At 36.9% G+C, this 24,846-nt stretch overlaps 1 protein-coding gene across 1 annotated transcript; it reads right to left on the reverse strand.

Annotated features, from left to right (window-relative positions):
* Positions 1–1,077: 1,077 nt before the first annotated feature.
* On the reverse strand, positions 1,078–5,220 carry LOC149244304 (uncharacterized). Its single transcript, XM_089371498.1, has 2 exons — positions 3,972–5,220; positions 1,078–3,485 (listed from the first exon to the last, which is right to left on the reverse strand). The coding sequence occupies exons 1-2, from the start codon at positions 5,218–5,220 to the stop codon at positions 1,078–1,080; spliced, it is 3,657 nt and encodes a 1,218-aa protein (XP_089227624.1).
* Between the last annotated feature and the right edge of the window lie 19,626 nt (positions 5,221–24,846).

Raw genomic sequence — 24,846 nt, forward strand, 5'->3', positions numbered from 1 at the left:
CAGTGTTGATGCGGTCCTGTTCAAAAAGTCTCCTGCTGTGCTCATCAAGGCGCCTATCGTGCTCTTCTAATCTTGCAGCTAGAAGACCCTGCTTTTCATCTAACAATGACTGCTGAGTCCTTATTTCTTCAAGCTCAGCTTGAAGATCAGCACAGTGTAAACAATCCTCACTGCGCGCCATTGAAGGGAGGAAGATACAATAAGGAAAAAAGGTCCAGAAGGCGGGAGCGGTTAGAACGTTGTTGGAAATTCTGACTTGGAGACAGAGATTGGAGACGCTGTCAGGGAAGGTAGTGCTTCCCGCTTCCTGAGCAACAAGGATAGAAGGGAGGTTGGGCGGGGAATAGGTGCGCGAGCCAAAAAGAACCAGAAGTCTGCGGGTAGAGGGGCAGATGAGGCAGAGGGGAATATAAGAGAAGAGAGCGGTGAAAAAGAGGGAGGAGGGAGCTGGGGAGAGCTCGCTGAAGAGGCGAGAGGAGGATGCTGTAAGCGGCGGGCAGAGGCGATGAGAGGAGAGCGAAGAGTGAAAGGATGGAGGAGCAGCTAAACGAGCCGCCCTGCAGAGACGGACTTGAGCTTTCCAGAGAACCCTGCAGAGACTAACTTGGGCCTTCCTGAAAAGCACCGCAACAGAAGTTAAAATGGAATTAAACAAAGCAAAATGAAACGATACCAGAGTCTGGTTTCTCCTGGGATTCTGAATAAGAGCGCCTGCGTCAAGCCGATGTAGCTGCTCTGTCGCATGACCTTGATTGGCAAATCTTGGCTTGCTTCTGCCCATATTTATAGATTGAATCCAACGATAGACAGAGTGCCTAGCTGGAGCCGGACCCTCAGAACTGGTGAGATATTTTACAAAATCTTTTATGCAATCTCCAGTTGCGGTGTTTTCGATCTTCAGGCCAGCACTGTATTGATTTGTTTTCCTTTGATGGCAGGTGATTCTCTCGATCGAAGCTCGGATTTGACTGCTTATGCGTATTATGCTCTCTGCAGTTTGTCCTGCTGCTGTAGAAGCCATGCCCTTCGCACACTTGATGAGCCTGCGAATCTGGGCGGTGTCAGGATTTTCCTGAGTCATGGCAGGGGTTGGAAGGTGTCTCTATTGTTGTGCCTCAGCGCACCTTCCTGCTTTCCCACTGCGTTATTCGCATGCTTATCAGCTTCCATGTTTAGCGTGCGAAGAATGTGATAAAGTTTAATGTTTTCAAAATGTTTAAGGAGGAGTTTAATTCGCTCAATGTGTTGCTGGAGGTTGTTGTTAGGAGATCGCTGATTGTGATTCATGAGGCGAATAATTATTGAAGAGTCTCCAAAAACTAGTGCCTTTCTGATACCCATATTTTTTAATTGCAACAGACCTTGATAAAGAGCTAAAGCCTCTGCATTGTTGTTTGTTTTTTTTCCCAGGCTCCATTCATAACTGCAGATTTCATCCCCTGATTCATTTAATATTACTCCTCCCGCTCCTGCTGGTCCTGGGTTGGACTTTGATGCACCATCGAAGTATAGAGTTGGACAATTATTGCTCTGAATCCACATCTTATAATCCTGGATTGGGAGTCTAATTTCCCACTCCCTAATCTGTTCCTGCTGCTGTCTGTCAGTTCTCTGGGTATCCTGCTGATGACCTGGTCGGCCTAGAATGTGCCTGATAACTGATCTCTCTTCCACTGAGTAATCTGCTGCTTTGATTTTTCCTGTGTATTTTGCTGCAATTGTCTCTTGCGCCAAGATGTGAGCTTTGTTGCATGTCATTCGGACATTACTCTCTTTGTTTCGGAAGATCTTTTTATTTCTTGTGAGCCAAATTTTCCATAGAAGATTGTGAGGTATGATAGCCCAAATTCTTTTGACAATCTTGCTCCTCTTGTCTTTCCATGGGCAGTTCCTTCTCCATTCTTGAATTGCCTCTGAAATGTTCTGTTGGGGTTGCCATTTTATATTGCCCAAGTTGGACAAGTTGATCCAGCATCTCTTCGCGAAGGGACAGTCAAGGAACAAATGATGGATGGTTTCCTCTGCTGAGCAGCAGTTGGGGCAAATTGAAGGACCATTGATCCCTCTCTTTCTTAAGTTTTCAGATGTGAGGACTTTGCCTTTTAACAGCAGCCATGTGAAAAATTTAACTTTGGGAATGGCCTCGGATTTCCAGATTGTTCTCCATTGGTTCCAAATGGGAGTCTGATAGGTGCTGTTGCAGATATATTGATAGCCAGACTTGATGGTGTAGCTTGAACCCGTGGGATCCCATCGAAATCCGTCTGCTGCTCCTTTTTTAATGGGTGCTCTATTCTGGAGGTTTTTTTGGAGGACTTTGAAGCTTGGTTCTAGATTTGGGGGGATGACTGGAAATTCCCAACTAATCCAGGCTCCCGTATCTGCATCCCATTTTGATATTTGATCAAGCCTCTGTATGCCTTTACTATTGAGATGGAGAATGAAAGGGATGGCTTCTTCTATTGTATTTAGAGGTTGAAGACCCATTATCTTGTCTGTAGCATAGTTGATACTGTCCCCTCCCCCAGGGATCTTTGAGGTGTTTTGATTGAGGATGGGAATTGCTTTCTTGCAGAGATGCCAAATTTTGGTGGAATCTCTGTTGGGAATGTCTATTTCAAGAAGTCTTTGCCTTTTGCCGGTAAGGTATTTGCTTTCTATGACCTGTTTCCACCATGCTTTTGGCTCATTAATTAACCTCCAAGCCATTTTGATCCCAAATGCTAGATTTAGGATTTTAGGGGCTCTAATTCCCAAACCACCTCTGTCCTGCGATTGAATTACGCTTTTCCAACTGACCAAATTGAATCTATTTTTTTCTTTTTTCCCTCCTTGCCATAAGAAATTTCGGAGGGCGGTTTCCAGCTTATGATGAAAAGTGGCAGGAGCTTGGTAAAGAGTAAATCGATATAGAGGTAGGGAGGATATACCTGATTTGAGCAGAATTATTCTGCCTGCTGGATTAAGCCATTGAGTTCCCCATTGCTGGATCTTCCTTTTGACTTTGTCTATTATTTCATTCCAGGTAGCGGCTTTTAAAGAACCCAGGGTGACCGGCATCCCAAGGTAGGTGAAGTGATCCCAGTTTGCTTTGTAGGCGACTCCAAAGATGTTAGCTATGCTGTGAGCAGTTTGATTGGAGATATTCCATCCATAGATGCAACTTTTTTGAAAGTTGACCTCTCCCCCTGAGTACTCCATAAATTGATCGAGAAGAGTCTTGAAGCGCCTTGCGATAGTAGTGGAAGCTCCTCCAATGAGCAGAGTGTCATCAGCAAATTGGGAGTGATTGATGTTCTTGACTCCGTTTCCGAATTTGATACCAGAGATGAGGCCAACTCTTCTGTTGTGATCTAGAGTACTGCTGAATGATTCAGCCATAAGAATAAAAAGATAAGGGGAAAGAGGGCAACCTTGCCTTAACCCTCTTGAGGATTGAAAGGCATCACAAGGGCGCCCATTTATGAGAGGCGAAATCCAGGGACCTGAAATACAAGCAGCAATGGTGCTAATGAAGGCAGAATTGAATCCCATTTTCCTCAAGACAGCAAACAAGAAGGAGTGTCTTACTCGGTCAAAGGCATTGGCTAAATCGAGCTTGAGAACAAAACCTTTCTCTTGCCTTGATGTGCTGGAATGAATGGCTTCTTGGACCAAGGTGATGGTGTCATGAATTTGCCTGTTTGACATGAAGCCTCCTTGATTTTCAGATATAAGGGAAGGAAGAAGGGGTTGGAGTCTAGAAGCTATAATTTTTGTGAATATCTTATAAGAGGAGTTACACAATGAAATTGGTCGAAACCTGGAGAAGGAAGTGGGGCGATTTTCCTTGGGAATGAGGGCAAGGAATGTTGAATTTGTGAAGCCCCCCATTTTCCCTTTTCTTTGAATTCCCCTCAACATCTTTGCAAGGTCTTTTTTAATCAAGTGCCAATGATCCCTGTAAAAATTGATTGGGAACCCATCTGGACCTGGAGACTTGTCCGGTTGCAGGGTCCAGATAGCTTTTCTGATTTCCTCCTCTGTTATTTCTCGATTTAGGCTGTCATTCTCCTCTGAAGAGATTCTTTCCGGTAGATGCTGTAAAAGCGCAGAATAGTCAGCTTCTTCTTGATTTTCCGTGAGGAGGCTTTTGTAGTGAAGGGAGGCAGCTATTTTGATGGATTCTTGGTCGTTATGTTGGCTGCCTTGGCTATCCATTATAGTGTTTACATTGTTTCTTATTTTTCTGGCAGTGGCTTGCTTGTGGAAGTAAGCCGTGTTTTTGTCACCTTCTTTCAGCCATAGCTGTCTTGATTTAATTCTCCACTTAATTTCTTCCGCTCTCTTGATGTGCATTAACTGTCCTTGAGCTTCCCATTCTTTGCTTTTCAGCTGGTGGGTGAATCCTTGATCTTCTATTTGTTTTTGGATTTCCTCCAAGTCCTGCTGTATTTTTTTCCTAATTTTTTCTGGCTCTTGATAGCTGACTTTTGCCCAGTCCTTGAGAGCTTTTCTTGTATTTCTGATTTTTGTTTCCCATATATGGCTTGGAGAGCCTTCTACATGATGCTTCCAGGTTGCTTCTATGATAGCTTCAGCCTCAGCGTTGTCTCTCCACAAAGGATTATACCTGAACGGAATTGGTCCCAATTGAGAATGGGAGTCCAACGTTAAGAGAATGGGAAAGTGGTCTGAAGCTGTGGCACTGAGAATTTTTGTGTGGCCTGCAGCAAAGGAGGAAAGGAGGGAGACGTTAACCAAAATTCTGTCCAATCGTTCCATGATATTGCCTGGCCCCAACCTTCTGTTATTCCAGGTGTATTTTCTATTTTTTGGGATAATATCCATCAGTTCATGTTCGGACATTATCACTTCCATCTGACTTCTGAAGGGGTCGGAGGTGAAATTGCCCCCTCTTTTCTCATTCGCATGAAGGACTAAGTTGAAGTCTCCAGCTAGAATGACATTTGTGTTCTGCTCGTTATCTATATCTTCTTTCAGATCCTTCCAGCACTGTTCCTTTTCCCGATAATGATTGGGGATATAGACATTGTAAATGATGAGGTCACGGCTCTCTTCTTTGTTACTAAGATTAGTCCTTAACCAGTTTTGATTGAGGACGGAAGACTTACAGTCCCAGTGTTGATTATTCCACATGGTTGTAATTCCTCCAGAAGCTCCTCTGGAGTTGCTACTGGCCCCTGTAAAATTTTTTTGGGCATCTACAATTTTCTGCATTTCGCTTTGACTTTGTTTGGTTTCTTGTATCAGAACAATTTCAGGTCTTTCTATTTGGAGAAGATCTCGTAGGGCAGCTGATTTAGAGGGGTGCCCCATACCCCTACTGTTCCAAGATAAAAGCTTCATCATGAGGCATTCGAGCGAGGAGGTGCTCGCCTCTCATGGTCTTTTCCTGCTGTTTCTTTTTCTTGGGATCCTGTAATGAAGGAGTCCATAGGGGTTTGGATCCCTAGGGCTATATCCTTTTGCGTGCTTTCTTCCCGATGCTGTTTGGCTGACTTTCTTCCTGGTCCCGGCTTCTTGTGGAGGTCACTGGAGGCGCCAATGTCTTTTGAGGAACTTCTGGTAGTTCTGGGAGGGGGAGGGTCAGAGAAGGGCTGAGAGAGGATCGAGGTAATCAAGGGAGGATCGGACAGTTCCAGAGAGGGCTGGTCAGGTTGAGGATCATCCGAGGATAAAATAAGGAAAGGGTTGGAGGATGAGGGGAAGGGGGGTTCTTGGGAAGGTCCTGGAGGATTGAGAGGAGGAGAGGTGGGGCGGAGGGAGGAAGAGCCCGGATGTTCAGAAGATGGTTCTTGTTTAGACAGGGGTGCTGCTTTCTTTTTTTTCACAGTTTCCCATTGTCCTCCTTGGTCTTCAGATTCCAGATTGGTTACTTTAGTGCATCTATTAGCAAAATGACCGTATTCGTGACATACCTTGCATTTAAAGGGTATTTGCTCGTAGTCCAGCTGCTGTATGTAGCTCCAGTCATCCACCTTCAGCTTGATGGCTTCTGGCAGGCCTTTTCCGAGGTCCACTTCTACGCAGATCCTTGCACAGGCTTGCATGTTATCTTTGGGCTCGCTTCTGTCAATGTATTTACCTACTGCATTCCCAATTGCTTTGACCGATTCGTCTCCCCAACAATGCAGGGGCAGATGGGGAAGACGTACCCAAACCGGAACCGCATTAGGGATATCTAGCTCAGGGTCGAAATCAGGGGTCCACTTGTTCAGATATAGCCCTCGAGAGTCCACAAAATAGGGCCCGTTCCTGAATATCAGATCCTTGTCTGCCTTGGTTTCAAAATGAAAGGTATAGTAGCCTTTGCCACAGAAGCGAATCGAGATCTTTCCTTGTATTTTATCGGACCAATTCCTTTCCACCCATCGCTGGACTGTCTTTGGTGAAGGCCATAAGCCTGTAAACTGCCCTATGAGCCCTTTTTCTGCTAATGATAGAGCTGCCATTCGGGGAAGAGATGGAGGCAGCTGAACTTCTTGGAGAATATCCAGTTTCTTAACAAATTTTGAAGTTGCTGGTTTCGGTTGGGCAGGGGGCAGAGACTTTACCAGATCAGAAAAAGCTTTCTCCGCATCCCCATGGGAAGGATCTGGTTGGGCCATGGCTGAAGCCAGGGCCCGGAAGGCAGGCCTCGCGGCCCAGGCCGAGGCGGCGGCGCTGCAGCTGCACTCAGAAGGTCTTCAGTCCGCTCCCGCGATCTCCAGCTCCGCGCGATTTCTCCCAGTTATCTCTTTTTGTTATGAACGAGATTTTCCTAAAATTAAAGTAAAAATAATTAAAGTAGAGAAAATATTGCGTGAAATGCTTGACTAGGTTCATTAGTCTGACTAAAAGCAAGAATCATCTAACTGTAATTTTTCTCAAAATTTCTCATGAATTAAAATATTTCAAAACTCTATATCAATCCTTAATTAGTTGTAGAGATAAAGCAAGTGTCACTTTACACCTTAGCTTTTAAAATATACTCCTTTGTCATAGGTAGAGCCACTGCTGCCAGCAAACATCTATAGTTTCGACAGGGTTACCTTTTAATCATAAATGATTCAAAATCCCATCTGTTTAAGAATTATTGATCTAGAGATAAATCCATTTATATATGTTTATTTTCTTTATTATTTTTTATTTTTTAATTAAATCTTAAAAGCCATGTCCTAGTATGGTAGCCAGATAGTTGACAATGCCATTCACTGGTTAAAATTGGGCTGAACAAGCCGGCTCGTGATGAGACCCCTTGTCTTATAATTGTTTGCAATCATAAGCCATTACCCTGGTTTGTTTAGCAGTATTGGTAATGTCAGCCTATTTTTCCCCTATGATCATGGTAAGCAGGCTCATGATGAGACCCCTTATCTTTTAAGTTTAAATATATTTCTGGACTATACTCTAGAAAATAAGACTCTTTGGGACAGGGAGAATCATTGACTCCTTAAGAGTTAAGAATGACAATTTCAGAGTTAAAGGTGCTTTGCTGTAACATGTCTTTACTTGGTTAAAAATAACTTTTCTTGACTGATAATAAAACTTTGAAAGATCTTAATAAAATTGTGAAATCTCAAAATGATTACAATTTGATGAAAAAGAAATTTTCAGATTTTATGATATTTTGCCAACTTCTCTTGATTGGTAATCTCTTCCTTAAGTATGTTTACCTCTATAATAAGAAAATCAAACTTCATTAAGAGATTTAAGAAAAAGCTAATAGATGACTATTAACAATTTTTCTCCATGTATCCTGACCATTGTTAGGTAACAAATAGGCCTTCCATATAAATAATGACAAAGTCACCAAAATCAAAACTGAAAACCAAAAGAAAAGAAGTCTTATGCTAAAATGAGAAGAGAAATCAGCAAACAAAAATAAAAACAAAGAAATCTCTAAAAATGGAAAGGAAAACCCAAGTCTCGCAAGATAAACTCAAACAAGAATGTTTATACCAATGTCTCCAACAATATGAAGAAAAAGAAAATAAGCATGTAATCATTCCTTCTTATGTTGAGATTTAGAAAAACATACCTTGCAGAGTTGTGAATGCTTTAGGCTTTTAGATATCAGTGATTGTAAAATTCAGCCATAATGAAAACTTTCTGTATGATATTAATCTTCTTGTTTCAAAGCATCATATTGATCATTTTCTAATAAAATGAATGCTTAAAGAAACAAACTAAAGGTTCAGAAACTTCCTGGTGTGGCTGTTTCAATGAGGATTATCGCTGCTTCTTGAAATAAAGCCAGGAGAAGAGTATGGACTTTCGAAAATATGATCTGGCAGAGGATTGAAAGCTTTAAATGGAGAGTTGCAAAACAGAGTCTTATATCAGCATAATTCAAAAATGAAACTAGAATGATGAAATGGAAATTAATGAAAATGGGCACATGAATCTTACCATTGGATAATTGCTTTTGATCTTACCTGAAAGGTATCAATTTCCCCAAACTAGCTGACTCCTTATTTTAATTATTATTAAAAACATGAAGAAATCCCACTAACCAAAATCCTATAACCCAAAATCATTATTTATTTTATTTAAACTAAAACAAGCAGTAAAATGTAAAAATAGAATGCTTAGTGCTCAGGGGAATTGAAATAAAAGAAATGCATCAGAGATGAGAATGAGAATTTGCAGTAATGACTATTCCTCAAAATATTATAAGTTTCATATAAACTCCATGATTTGATAAATTGTCCAGAATCAAGACCAAATCCAAGTTAATAAAATTCAACTATGAAGATAGAGAGGTCTTGAATTCCATTTTTAATTATGGAATTATATATTTAAAACTAAAATGTATGAGAAATTGAAATGATTTTTGTATGCTGCAAATTTGTCATCAATTGCCTTTTTCCCATATTGGTTACCCAAGCTCGTTTTAACACATCGCTTCATCGGATGATCCACACAACATGTTTCTTCATCATGCTTTTAGTTTAATTTGCAAGACTTCAATTTTATTGCTATGCCATATATTGATTAAATGTTAACGGCTTAGAGGCATGCATTGGAAGTTCTTGCATCAAAGGTTGCAATGACGAATTGCCGATATGAAAATATGCGATGAGAAGTTGTACTATGAGATAGAGCGATCGCATCATTAAAGAAATATTATATCGGGGGTGGGGGCATATTTACACTGTGCTTCCCACATCGCGCATCGCACATCGCAGAATCAGAGATTTGATGTAAGCATAAATAACAATGCGACGAAGCGATTGCGATATCGGCGATTGGCAAACTTTTGGTACCCGATATAACACGATATGATTCTTGTGATGCCGATGTGCGATGAATGTCGTAGCTAATCGGCGATCGGCAATCGGCACAATCGGCAATCTTGAGCACATGATGTAACCATTCTCGATACGCCGACATGCGATGAAAAGTGGACCCGATAACTTTATGATGAAAATTTGATAACATATCGGATCCGAGACATCAGCCCTTTAAAAGTTATGCTCTTACCATTATTGCGATTAAATGGACGCGATAATTTTATAACTTTGATTTGAATTTCGTATCGGATCCGGAATTGGTCATCGCAATATCGGCAAAGTCGATTATTATAGATCGGCGATTCACGATAATGATAGTATACTTCAACTGCAAAGCTCCGATATGCGAAATGCGATATGGCATATGAGTAAGATAATACATCGGAGGTCTTTGATGAACAATTTGTTATCAAAAGAAATGCTAAGAACTACTTCCGATGAAATCTTTTGATGCAAATGGTCTTATGATATTCCTTGAAATTTCAATTGGATTTTCTAAGTGAATAAAAGAAAAATTAAAAAATGCTTAAATTCTAATGCATCACAAAAATTTCCCTGAGCCTATTGCAAATTTGAAATGGGTTTACTGCTTACTTCAAGTTTTTGAAAACAAATGAAAACCTGTAAATAAAATAGAACACGAATCAAAAATAAACTAAGGAAAAGAGAAATTAATAAGAGATGAGAACGAGCTTGCAAATGCGTACCTGGAAGGAAATTGTCTGCAAATTTTACCTTATGAATCTTCAAATTCTTCCTTTGATTTATCAAATTTTCCTTTTGTTTAAAATCATCTCATTATTTATTCTAAATCTAATTGTGCAATCAGCCTAAATAAAATCTGTTTATTCATGTTCAGGAAATATAAAATTTACCAGAAATAAATATAAAAATAGGCTCCCTTTTTGAGTTGAAACAACAATTTATAATCTCTGCTTATTCTGAATAACTTGAGAAGAATCCGTATTGTTATAGCGACTGTTCAATAATACCTTTAGTAAATGAATATGATGCGTTTTACAACATCAGATAATAAACTAAAGATTAGAATGAGATTAAGCCATTAATTGTAGAAAAATATCAAAACAGATTTGAATGTGTGCACTTGGCAAAATGGACATCCTTAAGATCAGTGTTTGGAAAATTCTGAAAGGTTAGACTGACTAATAATGATTGAATTAGAATTAAGCTTATCATGGACAGTCATACATTTCATGGGATAATGGGATCATGAAGCTTTTATATCCTCAAATCCTTACCATATAAATTTCAAAAGAAAATCTTAGAAGGAAATCCCGAAATGAAGAAAAATGGCTTTGAGGCAATCGATACCAAGTGCAACTTTAATTGAATTTAATCAAGACATTATTCAAAATAGGCAGAGTAGAGATATCGCTATAAGAAATTTCAAAAAGGAAAGCAAGAATTAAAATTTTCTGATAAGGAAAAATGTTTTCACTGAACATGTATCAGAAGGTTGATTGCTTTGTTTTATTTTTAATCTACAGAACTGTTGAAAATAAATTAACTACATAAAACAAACTAACTAATTTAATTCTACTCCTATTCTAACCATATGCATGAGAATGACTAGGTATAGTCATATTTCCAATGTAGCCATTTTCTCATTTTTATTCCCGCATATATGTACAGTTCAAATGTTAGTAATAAAAATACAAATCTAATTAAACTAAGAAAAGTAAATATGAAATCAGAATGTACATTTATTGTTAGCAAGTTGATTAAAATCTCCTTCTCTTGAAATTTGCTTTTCAATTCAATACCAATTGGATCATAGAAATCTGGATGGACCTCTATTAAGGATTGAGAAATGTTCAAAGGAAGAGATAACAGGCCAGATTGTGACGATGAGCTTTTAGATTCTTTGACCTGAAAAAATTTGTTAGTGTTATGTACAAATGTTAAATCATTGACAATTTTCCTTGAAGGAAAAATTTCCAAATAATTTTCAAATGAGTCAATGAAAAATGGATGGAAGCCTTTCAAATAAAATGACAATTTATTAATTGGATTGAATTGTTGGCCAGATTGCAAAAATACATTCTCTCGTTGATATTGCCTTTGAGAAGATAGAAGCTTTTGATAAGCAATGAACATCGATTGACATTGATATGTTAATAGTTTTCTATGTTCATGGTTATAATATGAAACTTCAATTTCCCAATTCGGCAATGCATCAATTGAGTGTTTGATAGTAAGGTGTTCAATATGCCAACGAAAAGTATGAAAATTCTGCAAAATAAAATCAGAAAATAAATCTAAGTTTAAACAAAATAGCTGTGAAAGAAAAACTAAAATGAAATCACTATTTGTACAACTAATGTTACAGCACATTTGGGATCGCTTTGAAATGATTTCATTTTCACAAGGAATGGCCAGAATTATGGAATTTGGGTAATTTCGAATTCCAACTTGTGAAATAGAAAACGAATTATGATTATGAATATGAATGGGAGTTTGATCCTCATATGAATCATAAATTGGAATGATTTCTTGAATGATGAAATCATGAAGATAATTCGTTGCTCTAAAATGAGGATTAGTTGAGATAATTCCTAAATTGAAGCGTTCCTCATCCTCAGATGTTATTTGAATTTTATCATGAGGATTCTCTTGAAAATAATAGAAATCAACATCCTCAATGTCAGAGTAATCATCATAAATGACCTCACAAGATTGTCTGGAATTCCCTTCGATTTCATCCAATATATCAAAACAAGGAGGAACAAAAATCTCGTGTTCCTTAATGGCAAAAGAATGATCAATTATTATTTCTTTATCTTGATAAAAATTTAATGGTAATTCATTTAAATCATCCTCTTTAATTTCTAAAATATCATTAATACCAAGAGGAAAAATATTACCATCATTGAAAATATCAGGATAAAGGGAAAAATGTGAACCTGAAACAATGCATTTAAAACTGTCTCTGTTTGAGAACTCTTGTGCATTATGCTCATTGTAATTTTCAGATTGCTGATCATTCCTTTGTGTGCGTATGCTTACTTGAAGAATGCTGCTTTGCTACTCTGATTTTGGCATTTTCTCATCATGGAGAAATTCAGAAATTTGTACAGCCGTTTGCATTTTATTTACTTTGATTGCTGCTTGTACTTGCTGATTTACGATTTGATTTTCCGAATTTACTTCGAAGTAGCTTTCAGATTTCAAGGCGGCTTTTTCTCCAAAATTGCTGTTGTTGTCTTCTTGCATTTGATTAGAAATATCTTCTAAGCTTTGTGAAACCACTTCATCACAATTTATTTGCACATCCAAATTGGGATTCTCATTTGTATTGGAAGGGGATGGAACAAAGCTTGAATCAATTTGATATGGATTGGGAATGGTTGGAAGAGAACAAATATGTTTAAACCAATCTAATGATTCTTCTTCCGTAGGTTTATCTTTGTCCTTAAATCTTAAACAATTCAAGTGAAATCGAATATGAAAATCATTAACAAACTCATTTTCAAACCTTCGTAGATATTCAATTTCTTCACATACCCATTCATAATCATAGCTGTCAAATTTACAAATGAAAATTGTAACAAATTGATCCCAGCTGTGTATTAAAGCAACTGGAAGAGTTCTGCACCAGCTTTTGGCTTTTGCCGCAAATATAAGAGTAAAAATTCTGCATAAAATTCCTTCATCAATTCCTTGAAAAGCGTGATTTGAAACATTTTGAATAAATTGAAAGACATGGTTAAAAGCAGAAGAATTTCTCTTACCATTGAACTTTACCTGAGACAAGAGTCTTACCACTTCGGGTGGAGTATTGGAAGATGCACGTCCATGGATACAACTCCATATTGGAAGTTTAAGAGGAGCCATAAACAAAATGTTAAATTTGAAAAGACTCCAATAGACAAAAATCTCAGGCCCTCCTTCTAGCGCCAATTATGTTGATGCCTTGAAAATCACTGCACCAACATTGGGGGATAACCACCCGGTCCAGACCTTAAAAGCAGCTCCTTTTCCGTTTGGTGTGGTGGCTCCGACTGTTCATCTAGGTCCAGTTACCTTCCCCCTATTGCTATTGGTTTATAATGTATCTTTAACTACCAATAGACATGGACATCAGATCACTTCTTCTTGCTGATCAGGCAAGAGAATGACCCTTAAGCTGATTTGGGTTCAGCCAAGCCACAACTAAAGTTTTGCCTCTTTCAGGAGAGGACTTAAAAGAATGCAAAATTACTCTAAATGCAAGCTTATTCTATGATGCAAACAAAAGAAACTAATCTTAATCCTATCTTAATTAAGTAGATATAGATCTAACCCAACTAAGAGCAAGATAATTAAAATATTGAGATTTAAACATGCTTTGCTTATAATGAATATCATGTTAATGAAGTAATTCAATTAACTGATATTGTGGATATCAAAACAAATCTTATTGAGACCTTTTAACTGAAATAATAAATCAATAACATTCAGGAAGTAGTTCACAAAAAATGATATTAATTATTAAATCAATAAATCTAATAATTAAACAGTAATATGTGGAAATAGTTCACAGCACATTACTATTCAATAAATCAGTTTTATAAGACAAATTTATGAGTAAGTAGTTACTCAAAAATGAGAAATTAATCCATAAAAACAGAGATACATAATAACAAGATTGAGACAAATTACTCATTTTAACAATAGTGCAAAAACATGAACAAAATGACACATTCTTGTTACCATAAAAATAAAACTGATATTTGAAATAGTAGTATTAGAAATACCAATTTATTGCATCCATTTCTCTGTCCTTGGTCTCCAACAACCCTTTACATTGCTTGAACTTCTACTTTCAAAGCTAAAGCCACAATAGTGCAAACTTTTCCCTTCATGTATAATTCAAACTACAAAAGGAAAATCCTCAATAATCCCTAGATCTGAGATTTCTCTCCTCTCTCCTACAACTCTAAATTCCTATAACAATAGTGCTTTCAGAAGTCTAAAATTGCAGAGGAGAGCAGCCCTTTTTACATTCTGCAATCTGTTATTTATAATATTTGTGAAGGAATTTTGGAGAGGAGAGTTTGTTGAAGAGAAATCTGCCAAATATAATTTTACTTGCTCCTAATTCTGATCTTCAATTGCTGGAGCATTCTCATTGCTTGAAATCCTTTTCTCCATATCTTTTCCACTGTTTTCCTGCAAAAGAAATCAAAATAAATTAAAATGTAATCAAAATATCATTTCTGACAATTAAATCAAACCCAATCAAATTCTATTTTAAATAAATAATTGAAAATAAAATATAAGCTCTGTATTGATGCTTGGAATGATTTGATTGGCAAAGGATATTATTGACCAATGGATCTGCAATTAGAAGAAGCTTTGGACAAATGAAATTGAAGAAAATAACTCAGAAAATTGATTTTGTTTTCAAAATTCGGAGTCTGATCTTCTGCCTGATTTTTGGCCCAATAAATGATCAAATATGTTAATGAAAACTCCTCAGAAATATTCTCCTTGATTTTCTCTTTCCAATGAGCCGTCCTGGGCCTCATTTGGCCAAGTATAACTCAATTTATGAGCCTCCAAATTTGATGGATCAAATCTAGCATGAATCTGGGGCTAAAAAATCAAAATTCTCATTAAAAATTAAATCCTAAATTAGAATTCTAATTAATTCTAAATTAATTGTTAATTATAAACTAAAATAATTATTAATAACCTATTTGTTAATCTAACTAACTGATATCTAATTAGCGATTTATAAACAAATTCAATCTAATTAAAAAACTAATCAATATTAATCTAAATGATATTTAAATTTTAGTTAAATTAATAAAATATTACATATTATTAATTAATTTAATTAATATAATATATTACATATTTAATTAATCTAATTAATATAATTTTACATATAACATAACATGTTAATATATAAACTAATAGTAATATATATTACCCTACCCTACTACTTATTATTTAGTCCACTCATACGTATGAGTGTTTTAGAAATTCGAACGAATATAAACCTAAAACATGCCTTTATTTAAATGCCCCATGCTTCATGCTTTATCGGCACTTCGCATCGGGGATGGGTAATCGGCACTTCGCATCGGGGATGAGTAATGAGGTTTTTTTTAACAATGTGTCAATGCAAAAGTCCCGATGCGATATCGCATCGGGCCATCGGGGTTCTTAAAACTTGTATAATGAAAAGCTCCGATGCGATATAATTTTTATATATTAAATATTAATTTAATTTAATTAATTATAATAATTAATTTAATATTTAATATTAAAAATCAATTTTTATTTTGGTTTTATTTTTATGAATTTAAGTTTTTAAACTACAGTTAAAAATAAAACTACAGCCACTTGAATGTTTGGTTTTTCGAGATTAAGATTTAATTTGGAAATTGGAGTGAATTTCTTAAGTCCCGATGCTTAATTATTTGGCTGCATAACTAAAAACGGAAAAATGTTAGTAAAAAGAATTCACTATAGATTAATATTTAGAATGGATGCGTTATTGAACTAATTTATTTACAAAATGCAAATTTGTACATTTTATGCAATTTTAACCCAGGCTACATAAATAATCAGACTTTCAAAGGAGTGCCATTTTCAAACCAGTTGACCAAATGAGACCAAACAAACGTCAATGTGGAGCTTATAAAAAATCGATTCTAACAAAGCAATCAAAACAAGAATCCAAAGAAAACTAAAAATTAACGAAAGCGTAGGGCAATTAACTAAAATAAAAATCCAAAAAGGTACTTAGCCAAAATTTTTATAGAAAGGGTCCCCATTATTCGAAGCGGACGCATCAATAATGGGGGGTGTTGTGTTTTTACCACAACACAATGAAAAACATTTCACCATCTATCCTCCCAAACTTTTATGGGTTGCGAAGTGAGGATCTTGAAACATTTCTATTTGAGTTGAAGTCTTGTGCCGAACCTATGACTGTATGGAAGACTCTCAAAAATTCAAACTGTTTCCTTCAACATTGAAAGGAGCTGCTTTGAAATGGTTCATGGGATTAGTCACTCAGTCTATTAGGACTTGGAATGATATGAAACAAACATTTTTGGATAGATACCTAGATTATTGTGTGCCCACCAATCATAAGGATGAAGTATTCAAGATGATGCAAAAAGAAGATGAAAACTTGGAGGATTTACTCAAAATATTTCAATACAACTTAAAGAGAGCAAAAATGAGTAATTTAGATGAGGAAACCTTGAAAGCCCTTCTATTGAAAGCCATTAGAGATGAATGGATAGATATTTTAAACATGATGGGGAAGGGAAATATTTCTCAACTTTCACTCCATGACATAGCAGAACTATGTGTCCATCTCTCAAGGGGAAAATATAAAACTGGAAAAGGGCCTAGAGATCCTTCTCTTATTATAGCAAAAAAATCTGCAACTGGATCAGTAAGTAGGGTAGAGATTGGCAATATGCTTGATGAGTTCAAAAGTGATATTCTAGGGAGCCTTAGTGAACAACTAGATACCCTTAAAATACAAAACAAGCAGAAAGCAGAAGCTGATGCCTTGGCCATCTTTTGTCCAAAATGTAGAAAGAAACATGCTCTAAGGGAATGCCCCTTGGATGCAAAAGTTGTAGAAACATGTATGATTTGCTCAGAAATCCATGAGACCAAGGATTGTCCTTCAATTCCTGGGCTCAAAGCTGTCTTTCAGGAAGATCCAAATTCAGTAGAGTCCCTTTTTTTTGTTTCAAGAAGACCTTGGCAGGGGCAACAAAATCAAGGATTTAACAACCCTATGAACTTTCAGCCCCTACCAAATTGGAATTCTTGGTAACAACCTTGGCTCCAACCTCAAAATCCATATCAATCACGGGCACAAGGGATGCAAAATCCTTATGGGAGATTTACTCAATTTTATCAATATCCTCCATCTTTTCAAAATCAACAAAATCCACAACTTCCAAATCAAAACCCACAACTTTCATTGCCATTTCCACAACAACAACCTTCTCAACAAAATCCAAATCCTCAACTCTTGCTTCCATTTCAACAAAAGACAAATCAACTACCAGCTCAGCCATTGCCAAATCCCAACAATAAAAATCCTCAGAATGCTTACATGGTAGAAGGACAACAATTTCCTACCTATATGATTGTTCCTCTTAATGATGTTCAACTCAAATCTGGTAGAGTTTTAGAAAAACCTTCTATAGATGTTCAAGAGCAAGGTACTTCTGAGGAGGATTCTCTTAAAGTCAATAAAGGTTTTGAGGAAGCATTTCTTCAAAACCAAATCATTCAAAAAGAAAAAGAAAAAGAGTCAACCCCCACAACTCCTATAGTTGAGCAACCTGCATCTTCATCCACACCTCCTTTCCCTGAAAGATTACAAATTGACAAAGGGGTGGAAAAACAAAATCTTGTTGCCTGACTATGAATTTCTATATGAATTAAAGAATGTCTGTATCAAGATTCCCTTGCTACAAGCCATTAGAGAGATTCTTATTCTAGCAAAAACAATAAAGGAGTTGAGTCTTAAGAGACCAGGAAGGAAACCAAGAGATACAAGAAGAATCCACCTGGTAGGGAAAATAACAGATATCATGATGGGAAAAATTACCATGCAGAAGTATGTATATCCAAGTAGTCCAATTGTCAAGACACATATAAATGGGATAGAAATTCCAAACACTTTGATTGACTTAGGTGCTGCTATCAACATAATGAGTAGACAGATTATGGAACAACTTAAACTTCCTAATCTTCTTTTTATACCCACCTTACTGCAACTTGCAGATAGATCAATAATCAAACCAGATGGTGTACTAGAAGATATTTCAGTGTCCTTATATTATTGGGAGTATCCAGTAGATTTCATGTTTTTGACTCCCAAGAGTAATCTAGGAGGAAATCCACTCATCTTAAGAAGACCTTGGCTAGCCACAGCTGATGCTTTCATTAGTTGTAGATCTAGAGATATGTACATTTCTGATGGTAGTTCAACAAAGGAATTCAATCTGTATCCTCCAGCAAAAGCAATTCCAGAAGTAGGAGACAATGAATGGGTCGATGATCAAGATATTATACAACCTGTCTTTACAATTTCTGAAATTAGTGAAGATAGTCAAATTTTGAACACATTAGAAAACTTTGAAAAATCTTCAGAATATGACCACACACAATTTTAGTTAGATTCTGATATTGAATATCTATCATCAAGACAAATGTCTCTTTACTCTATGGAAGAGTTTGGTAGCTCTACCATTGAAATTTTTCCAGATAAAACATTGAATATCAACAAAAATTTGGAAAAGTCACAACAAGAAGAGCTAACCAAAATCTTGCAAAAACATTCTACTGCATTTTCATGGGAGTATACTAATATGAAAGGTATTGATCCTAAGACTTGAATCCGTCATATCTATATTGAAGAAAACAGTAGACCAATTAGACAACCTCAGAGAAGGATGAATGCAAATGTTAGGGAGATAGTGAAAGAAGAGCTCCAAAAACTACTCAATGTAAATTTCATTTACCCAATTTCAGATAGCCGATGGGTTTCTCCTTTGGTTATAGTACCCAAAAATAATGGTAAATGGAGGGTATGCATTGATTACAGGGAATTGAACAAAGCAACCTTGAAGGATCACTTTCCATTGCCCTTTATCGATCAAGTATTAGATACATTAGTAGGCAAAAAGTACTTTTCATTTTTGGATGGTTTTAGTGGTTATAATCAAATTCAGGTAGCACCTAAAGATCATGATAAGACCACATTTACCTGTCCATGGGGAACTTTTGCTTATCGAGTGCTTCCTTTTGGATTATATAATGCACCTGCAACATTCCAAAGAGCAGTACTAGGGATTTTTTCTGATCTAATCCATGATCGTGTAAAGGTTTATATGGATGATTTTATAGTGTATTGTGATTCGTTTGAAGAGGCATTAGAAAATTTGGAAAAAGTCCTTATAAGATGTAAAGAAACAAACCTTTCACTAAGCCATGAAAAATGTTTTATGATGTTTACTGAAGGTATTGTTTTGGGACATCATATTTCAGGGGATGGGATTAAAGTTGATAGATCAAAAGTTGAAGTCATCTCCAGGTTGCCTTATTCCAAATTGTCAAAAATATGTTATAAGTTTTTTGGGATTCAATGGATACTATAGAAGATTTATAGAAAAATTCACTAAAATAACATCTCCACTCTTCAAACTGCTTACAAAAGACTGTGAATTCAAATGGGATCTTGATTGCCAATTAGCATTTGAAAATTTGAAAACAAGAATATCCGAAGCGCCTATCTTGAGAGGACCAAATTGGAAACTTCCTTTCCATTTTTCTACAGATGCTTCAGATACAGCTCTAGGAGCTGTGTTGGGACAAAAAGATTTAGTTCCTTATGCCATTTATTATACTAGTAAAAAATTGACTCCTACGGAGTTGAACTATACTGTGACTGAAAAAGAGTTCTTAGTTATTGTTCATGCAATCAATAAGTTTAGACATTATATAACATGCTATGAAACTTTTATTCATACTAATCATTCTGAAATTAGATATCTAATGAACAAACCCATTACTAATCGCAGAGTTACAAGGCGGCTTCTACTTTTACAGGAATTCAATATTACTGTGTTAGATAGACCAGGGAAACAAAACACAGTAGTTGATTTCTTGTTTAGGATTCAGAATACTAAAGAAGATTTTCCTGTAGAGGACAAGTTTCCTTATGAATATTTATTTGCAGTAACTACTAAGACTCCTTGGTATGCAAATATAGCTAACTATTTGGTTATAGGGAAACTACCTCCACATTTATTTCCTGGTGAAAGAAGAAAGATTATTCAGGAGAGTTCAAAATATTCATGGATTTCTAACGAATTGTTTAAAACAGGGCCAGACTTGGTGATCAGAAGATGTGTTAGAGAAGATGAAATGCTTGATATTCTCAAAGCATGTCATGATGAACCATGCGGCGGACACTTTGCTGACAAAAGGACAGTCTATAAAATCCTCTCTTTAGGATATTATTGGCCATCCCTCTTCAAAGATGTAAAACAATATGTCAAAAGGTGTGACAGCTGCCAAAGAGTAGGGAAACCTACCCTTTCAAATGAAATGCCATTACAACCATAGGTACTAATCAAACCCTTTGAAAAATGGGCTTTAGATTTCATTGGACCTGTTAACCCACTATCTAAACAAAGAAAGTATATATTGGTATGTATTGATTATGTCACTAAATGGGTAGAAGCCAAAGAATTATTTTCTGCTACTGAGCATGCAGTTGTTAGTTTTCTTTATGAGGATATTTTTACTCGCTTTTGTGTTCTAAGAGAAATTGTGACAGATCAGGGAGGTCAATTCACATCCAACCTGGTAGAGAAGCTGATGGAAGAATACAAGGTCAAGCACAGAAAATTTACTCCTTGCCATCCGCAAGCAAATGGTCAAGTGGAGTCTACAAACAAAGTTCTTAAAGGCATCATTACCAAGATTGTTCATCTACAAAGAAGAGATTGGACAGAAAGGCTTCATGAAGCCTTATGGGCCTACAGAACTACATGGAGGAATACAACAGGACATTCTCCCTATGAACTTGTTTATGGGAAATAAGTTCTGCTCCCCATTGAGTTCCAAGTCAAAACTTTCAAGATGGCAGTTCAGTTGGGAATGGATCTATCAGAAGCCCAAAAGTATAGAATGGAGCAGTTGAATGAGCTAGATGAGATCAGACAAAAAGAAATCCTAAGAACTGATCTAGTTTAATATCAAAGAGCTAAGTGGCATGACAAATACATCAAGGAGAAAAAGTTTCAAGAAGGAGATTGTGCATTGCTACTTGATTCCAAGTTTAAAGATTTTAAAGGAAAATTTCAGACTCATTGGCTTGAGCCATATGAGATTGAAAAAATCTTTAGCGATGGAGCGGTAAGAATCAAAACCATTGATGAACATCAAACTCCTCTTATTGTGAATGGCCACAGATTAAAGATATATCATAAGCCACTCTCAAAAGAGGAATTTGTCAAAATCTTTCAAGATAGTTCTGCAATAAGGCTAGTGAAGAAGAATTCTTCTCCTCCACCAGCCTAGTCTTTGATCTTTTCTGTTTTATTAAAAAAGAAAAATAGTATAAGACTGAAAACCAATCACTGATTGGCAGTCTTATACAAAAAATACAGGGCAAAAATCAGGAACTCCTGACGCCCTATATTTTCCAAAAAAAATCTTTCCTCATTGTATTCATAGTTTCATGTCATTTCACTCCATTTCACCTCATTTCACCTCACTCCATTTCATTTCATTTCATCATCTCATTTCTCCAATAAAATTCCTTTCATGACCAGTTTCCTATATCATTCACTCAGTCATTATTCATTTCCAACCATCTACATTCAGTCATATATTCACTGTATCAGTTTCCGCAGCTAGAAACTGATTCCGCAGCCAGATTGATTGATTCCGCAGCTAACACTCTGTTATTCAGCACTGACAGTCAGATGTTAGCCAAATATAGGTATGAAAAAAATATGTTTAAGCACTTAAAGCACCAACAGGAAACAGCTAATCAAAGGTTAATGGATAAAAGTGGCAAAAATTCCAAGGTATGAGCAAGATTTGTTTCAAATAGCATTTAAAAAAAAACACATTCTATATAGTTATGAAACCACGGCTCCATTATATGTAATGATTAGCCTTTGATAGCTTCCATAACCGCTCCATGACCTTTACATGATTTCTCCACGAACATTGCATTAATTTTTAACAACCTCATGATCCGCCTCTGAATTTAACTCGTGTTTATTTGTACGTTGGCATTCCACCTGCTGAACTGGGTAATTATGAGGACATGATCTATTTGATCACGGCTCTGTCCCGCCGCAAATTCCGCAGCCATTTTGAGAACGTGCTCATGCTTATTCTACAGTCGTCTATTTCAAAATCTAAGCTCACTCTATTCCCATACTATTCCGCCTGTTATTCTCGACCTGTTTACACTCCCATGAACTCATTCTCATTACCTGTTCTCTGCTCTTTCACTTACGATTACTGATTTTTCTCCACAAACCTTCTCCATTCCCCGCTAACATAGCCGTCAATCCATTATTCACTCAGACGTATTTTAAGGTAGGAGGTAAGAATGGGTCTTTTGTTAAGAGCAAAACAGGAAGGGCCCAAATTCATGGAGGGGTATCCCCAATTGAAAAACATACTAAGGAAGGAACGGTGGCTATGGTTCATCCAAAAATTCAGAGGCTACAACAAATAAATTACGAAGACTTTTGCGAGGTCTTTTAATGCCATGGAAGTTGAGGTTGGAGACCTTAAATTTTTAGTCATAGAGGCATCTATCGCTGCAGCAACGGAACTCCCACAGGAGGGGGAACGGTGGTTCAAAAACAAAAGCCTTGATGAGAGGGCTTGGAGGGTTATCCTACGCAATCCAGGTATGGATATAACCAGTTTCAAACGTGGTATCCCTGTCTCTGCTTTAGAAGAAAAGTGTGCCAGTCTATTATTGATAATCCAGAAGTTTATTACATGTGAGGGATGGTTCAGGTCCATGTATATGTACCACACCCGGTTGCTAATGAATTTTCTAGAAAATAAAACTATCAATTTTCCTTACTTTTTATTGAATAGTCTGAAAAAGATGTCCATAACTTTCCAAAAGAATCTAAAGGACATAGAACCCCACCTGTACCATCATAGCCTTGTGAAAATTTTGATTGAAAAATAGTTAAAGGAAAAGAAGGACACATGGGAACAATTTTTGGTTAGAAACTTCTTTCAAGATCCACTTGACACACCTGAGAGTAGCTCAGCAAGGAAAAGTAGGAGAAAAAGTGTGAGAATTCAGGACACTCCTACTAACATAGCTAAAGAAACTAATCAGGAAGAAGAGCTGTCTGAAAGTAGGAAGGAAAGAATTGAGGTTAGGAAGCCAAGAAAATCAAAAGCGAAAAGAAATATTGAGGCTGTCTATAAAACCCCAGAACCTTCCTCAGAAGAGGACCACCAAATACTTTTTGAAAGACTAGTTTACCTTCAGGAACAGTCAACTGTATCAAAGAGAAAAGGGAAAGAAAAATAGAGTGTGGAGAAAGAAGACACTAGCTCACAAAATTTAAGGAGGAGCTCCAGACTTAAAGGAAAATTGAGGAAATTAAAAACTAAAGGGCCCCACTTCATTGATTTAGGAGGGGAAACACTGGAACAACCTTCAGCAATCCCTCTTGGTTGTGGCCCACACCATACTCCTATTCCTTAGCTAGATTTTTAAAATAGTCCTTCTCAGCCAGATTTTGAGATCAGTCCTTCTCAAACAGATTTTGGGGATAGCCCAAGGAAGACTACACCTAAGATAGATCCAACCCAAAAAGAAATGTATGATTATATTGAGACGTTGGATAAAATTGCCACAGACCAAGGCACATCATCTGCCCAACCTAATACAACCTAGGAAGCTCAAATCCAATCACTAAAACAAGATGTTTTTGAGCTAGAGGTCATAAATAGACACATCAAAAGAGAAAATGAAACATTAAAAGAACAGGGCAAGTTAGATAAGATTATTCACGACAACACCATGTTGCATCTTGGGCTATGGCAGAAGATAAATAAAAAATTGAAGAAAAAGAATAGGAGGTTGAGCAGGGCTCTCATCAACCTCAAATTCAAGTGCCTAATGAGGAAGTCGAGGATGATAGTGGTCCCAAGAAAGAAGAAAAGAAGGAGGGATGTGTTGGAAAAGGTCTAAGAACACATGAACTGAAAGGAGGATGGTCAAAGTTTTAGTTGCATGGGGACAAGCAACACCTTCACAGTGGGGGTATGTTGAGCTCTGAAACTACATCTCTCCTGCACATTTTCCTAGACTTTTTCCCCTCACCAGTACCCCATAAGCTATCAAAGAACCTTGCATATTGATTCTAAAAGAGCATTTAAGTGGTTTTCTAACTATGTTTTTGCATTTGCTATTTGAATCAGATTTTTCTCATTAGCTTCGGAATGCAGGCACTTTCCACAGCTGATTCAACTTTCCATAGTTGTTTTTGTTAAACACTAGGTTGCAGGTGTCATCAGGCCAAACAAGAAATGTGGGTAGTTCAGGAATGGCCTGGACATGGATCAGGTCCTATTGGTTTAGCCGGATTCATTAAGGAAAGCCATGCTCAATGGTGGTCAAACGGTGGTCCAACAAAGGAGTCCTACAGCAACAGGACTATGTTTTCAAGCACGTGAAAGATTCGTGGCTGTTCCTAGATCCCGGGGTCATGTTGATAGCTGTAGACTGCCCCATGATGTGAATCCAACAATCACTTTTGATAGATTGAATAATCTTGGCAACCATTATGCTAAACTCATGGACGCTGTCCTTTTACGTGTCCTTTGTTGAAGTAGTTTCATAAGAAAAGAGTTATGTAATTTTCCCTATAAATAATGTGTTTGCATATGCATAGAAATAGTTAGTTTTGATGTTGTTTTTCTGTTAGTCATTATACTGTGCCGTGAACTGGGCCTGCTGTTGTAACGAGAGGGGTCTTCCTCTGTTTTGCAATATATCAAGACTCTGTTT

The sequence above is a fragment of the Pinus tabuliformis genome, chromosome 8 (assembly GCF_031772625.1).
Source record: "Pinus tabuliformis cultivar Carrire ecotype Pingquan chromosome 8, CPIR1, whole genome shotgun sequence".
NCBI classification, from domain to species: domain Eukaryota; kingdom Viridiplantae; phylum Streptophyta; class Pinopsida; order Pinales; family Pinaceae; genus Pinus; species Pinus tabuliformis.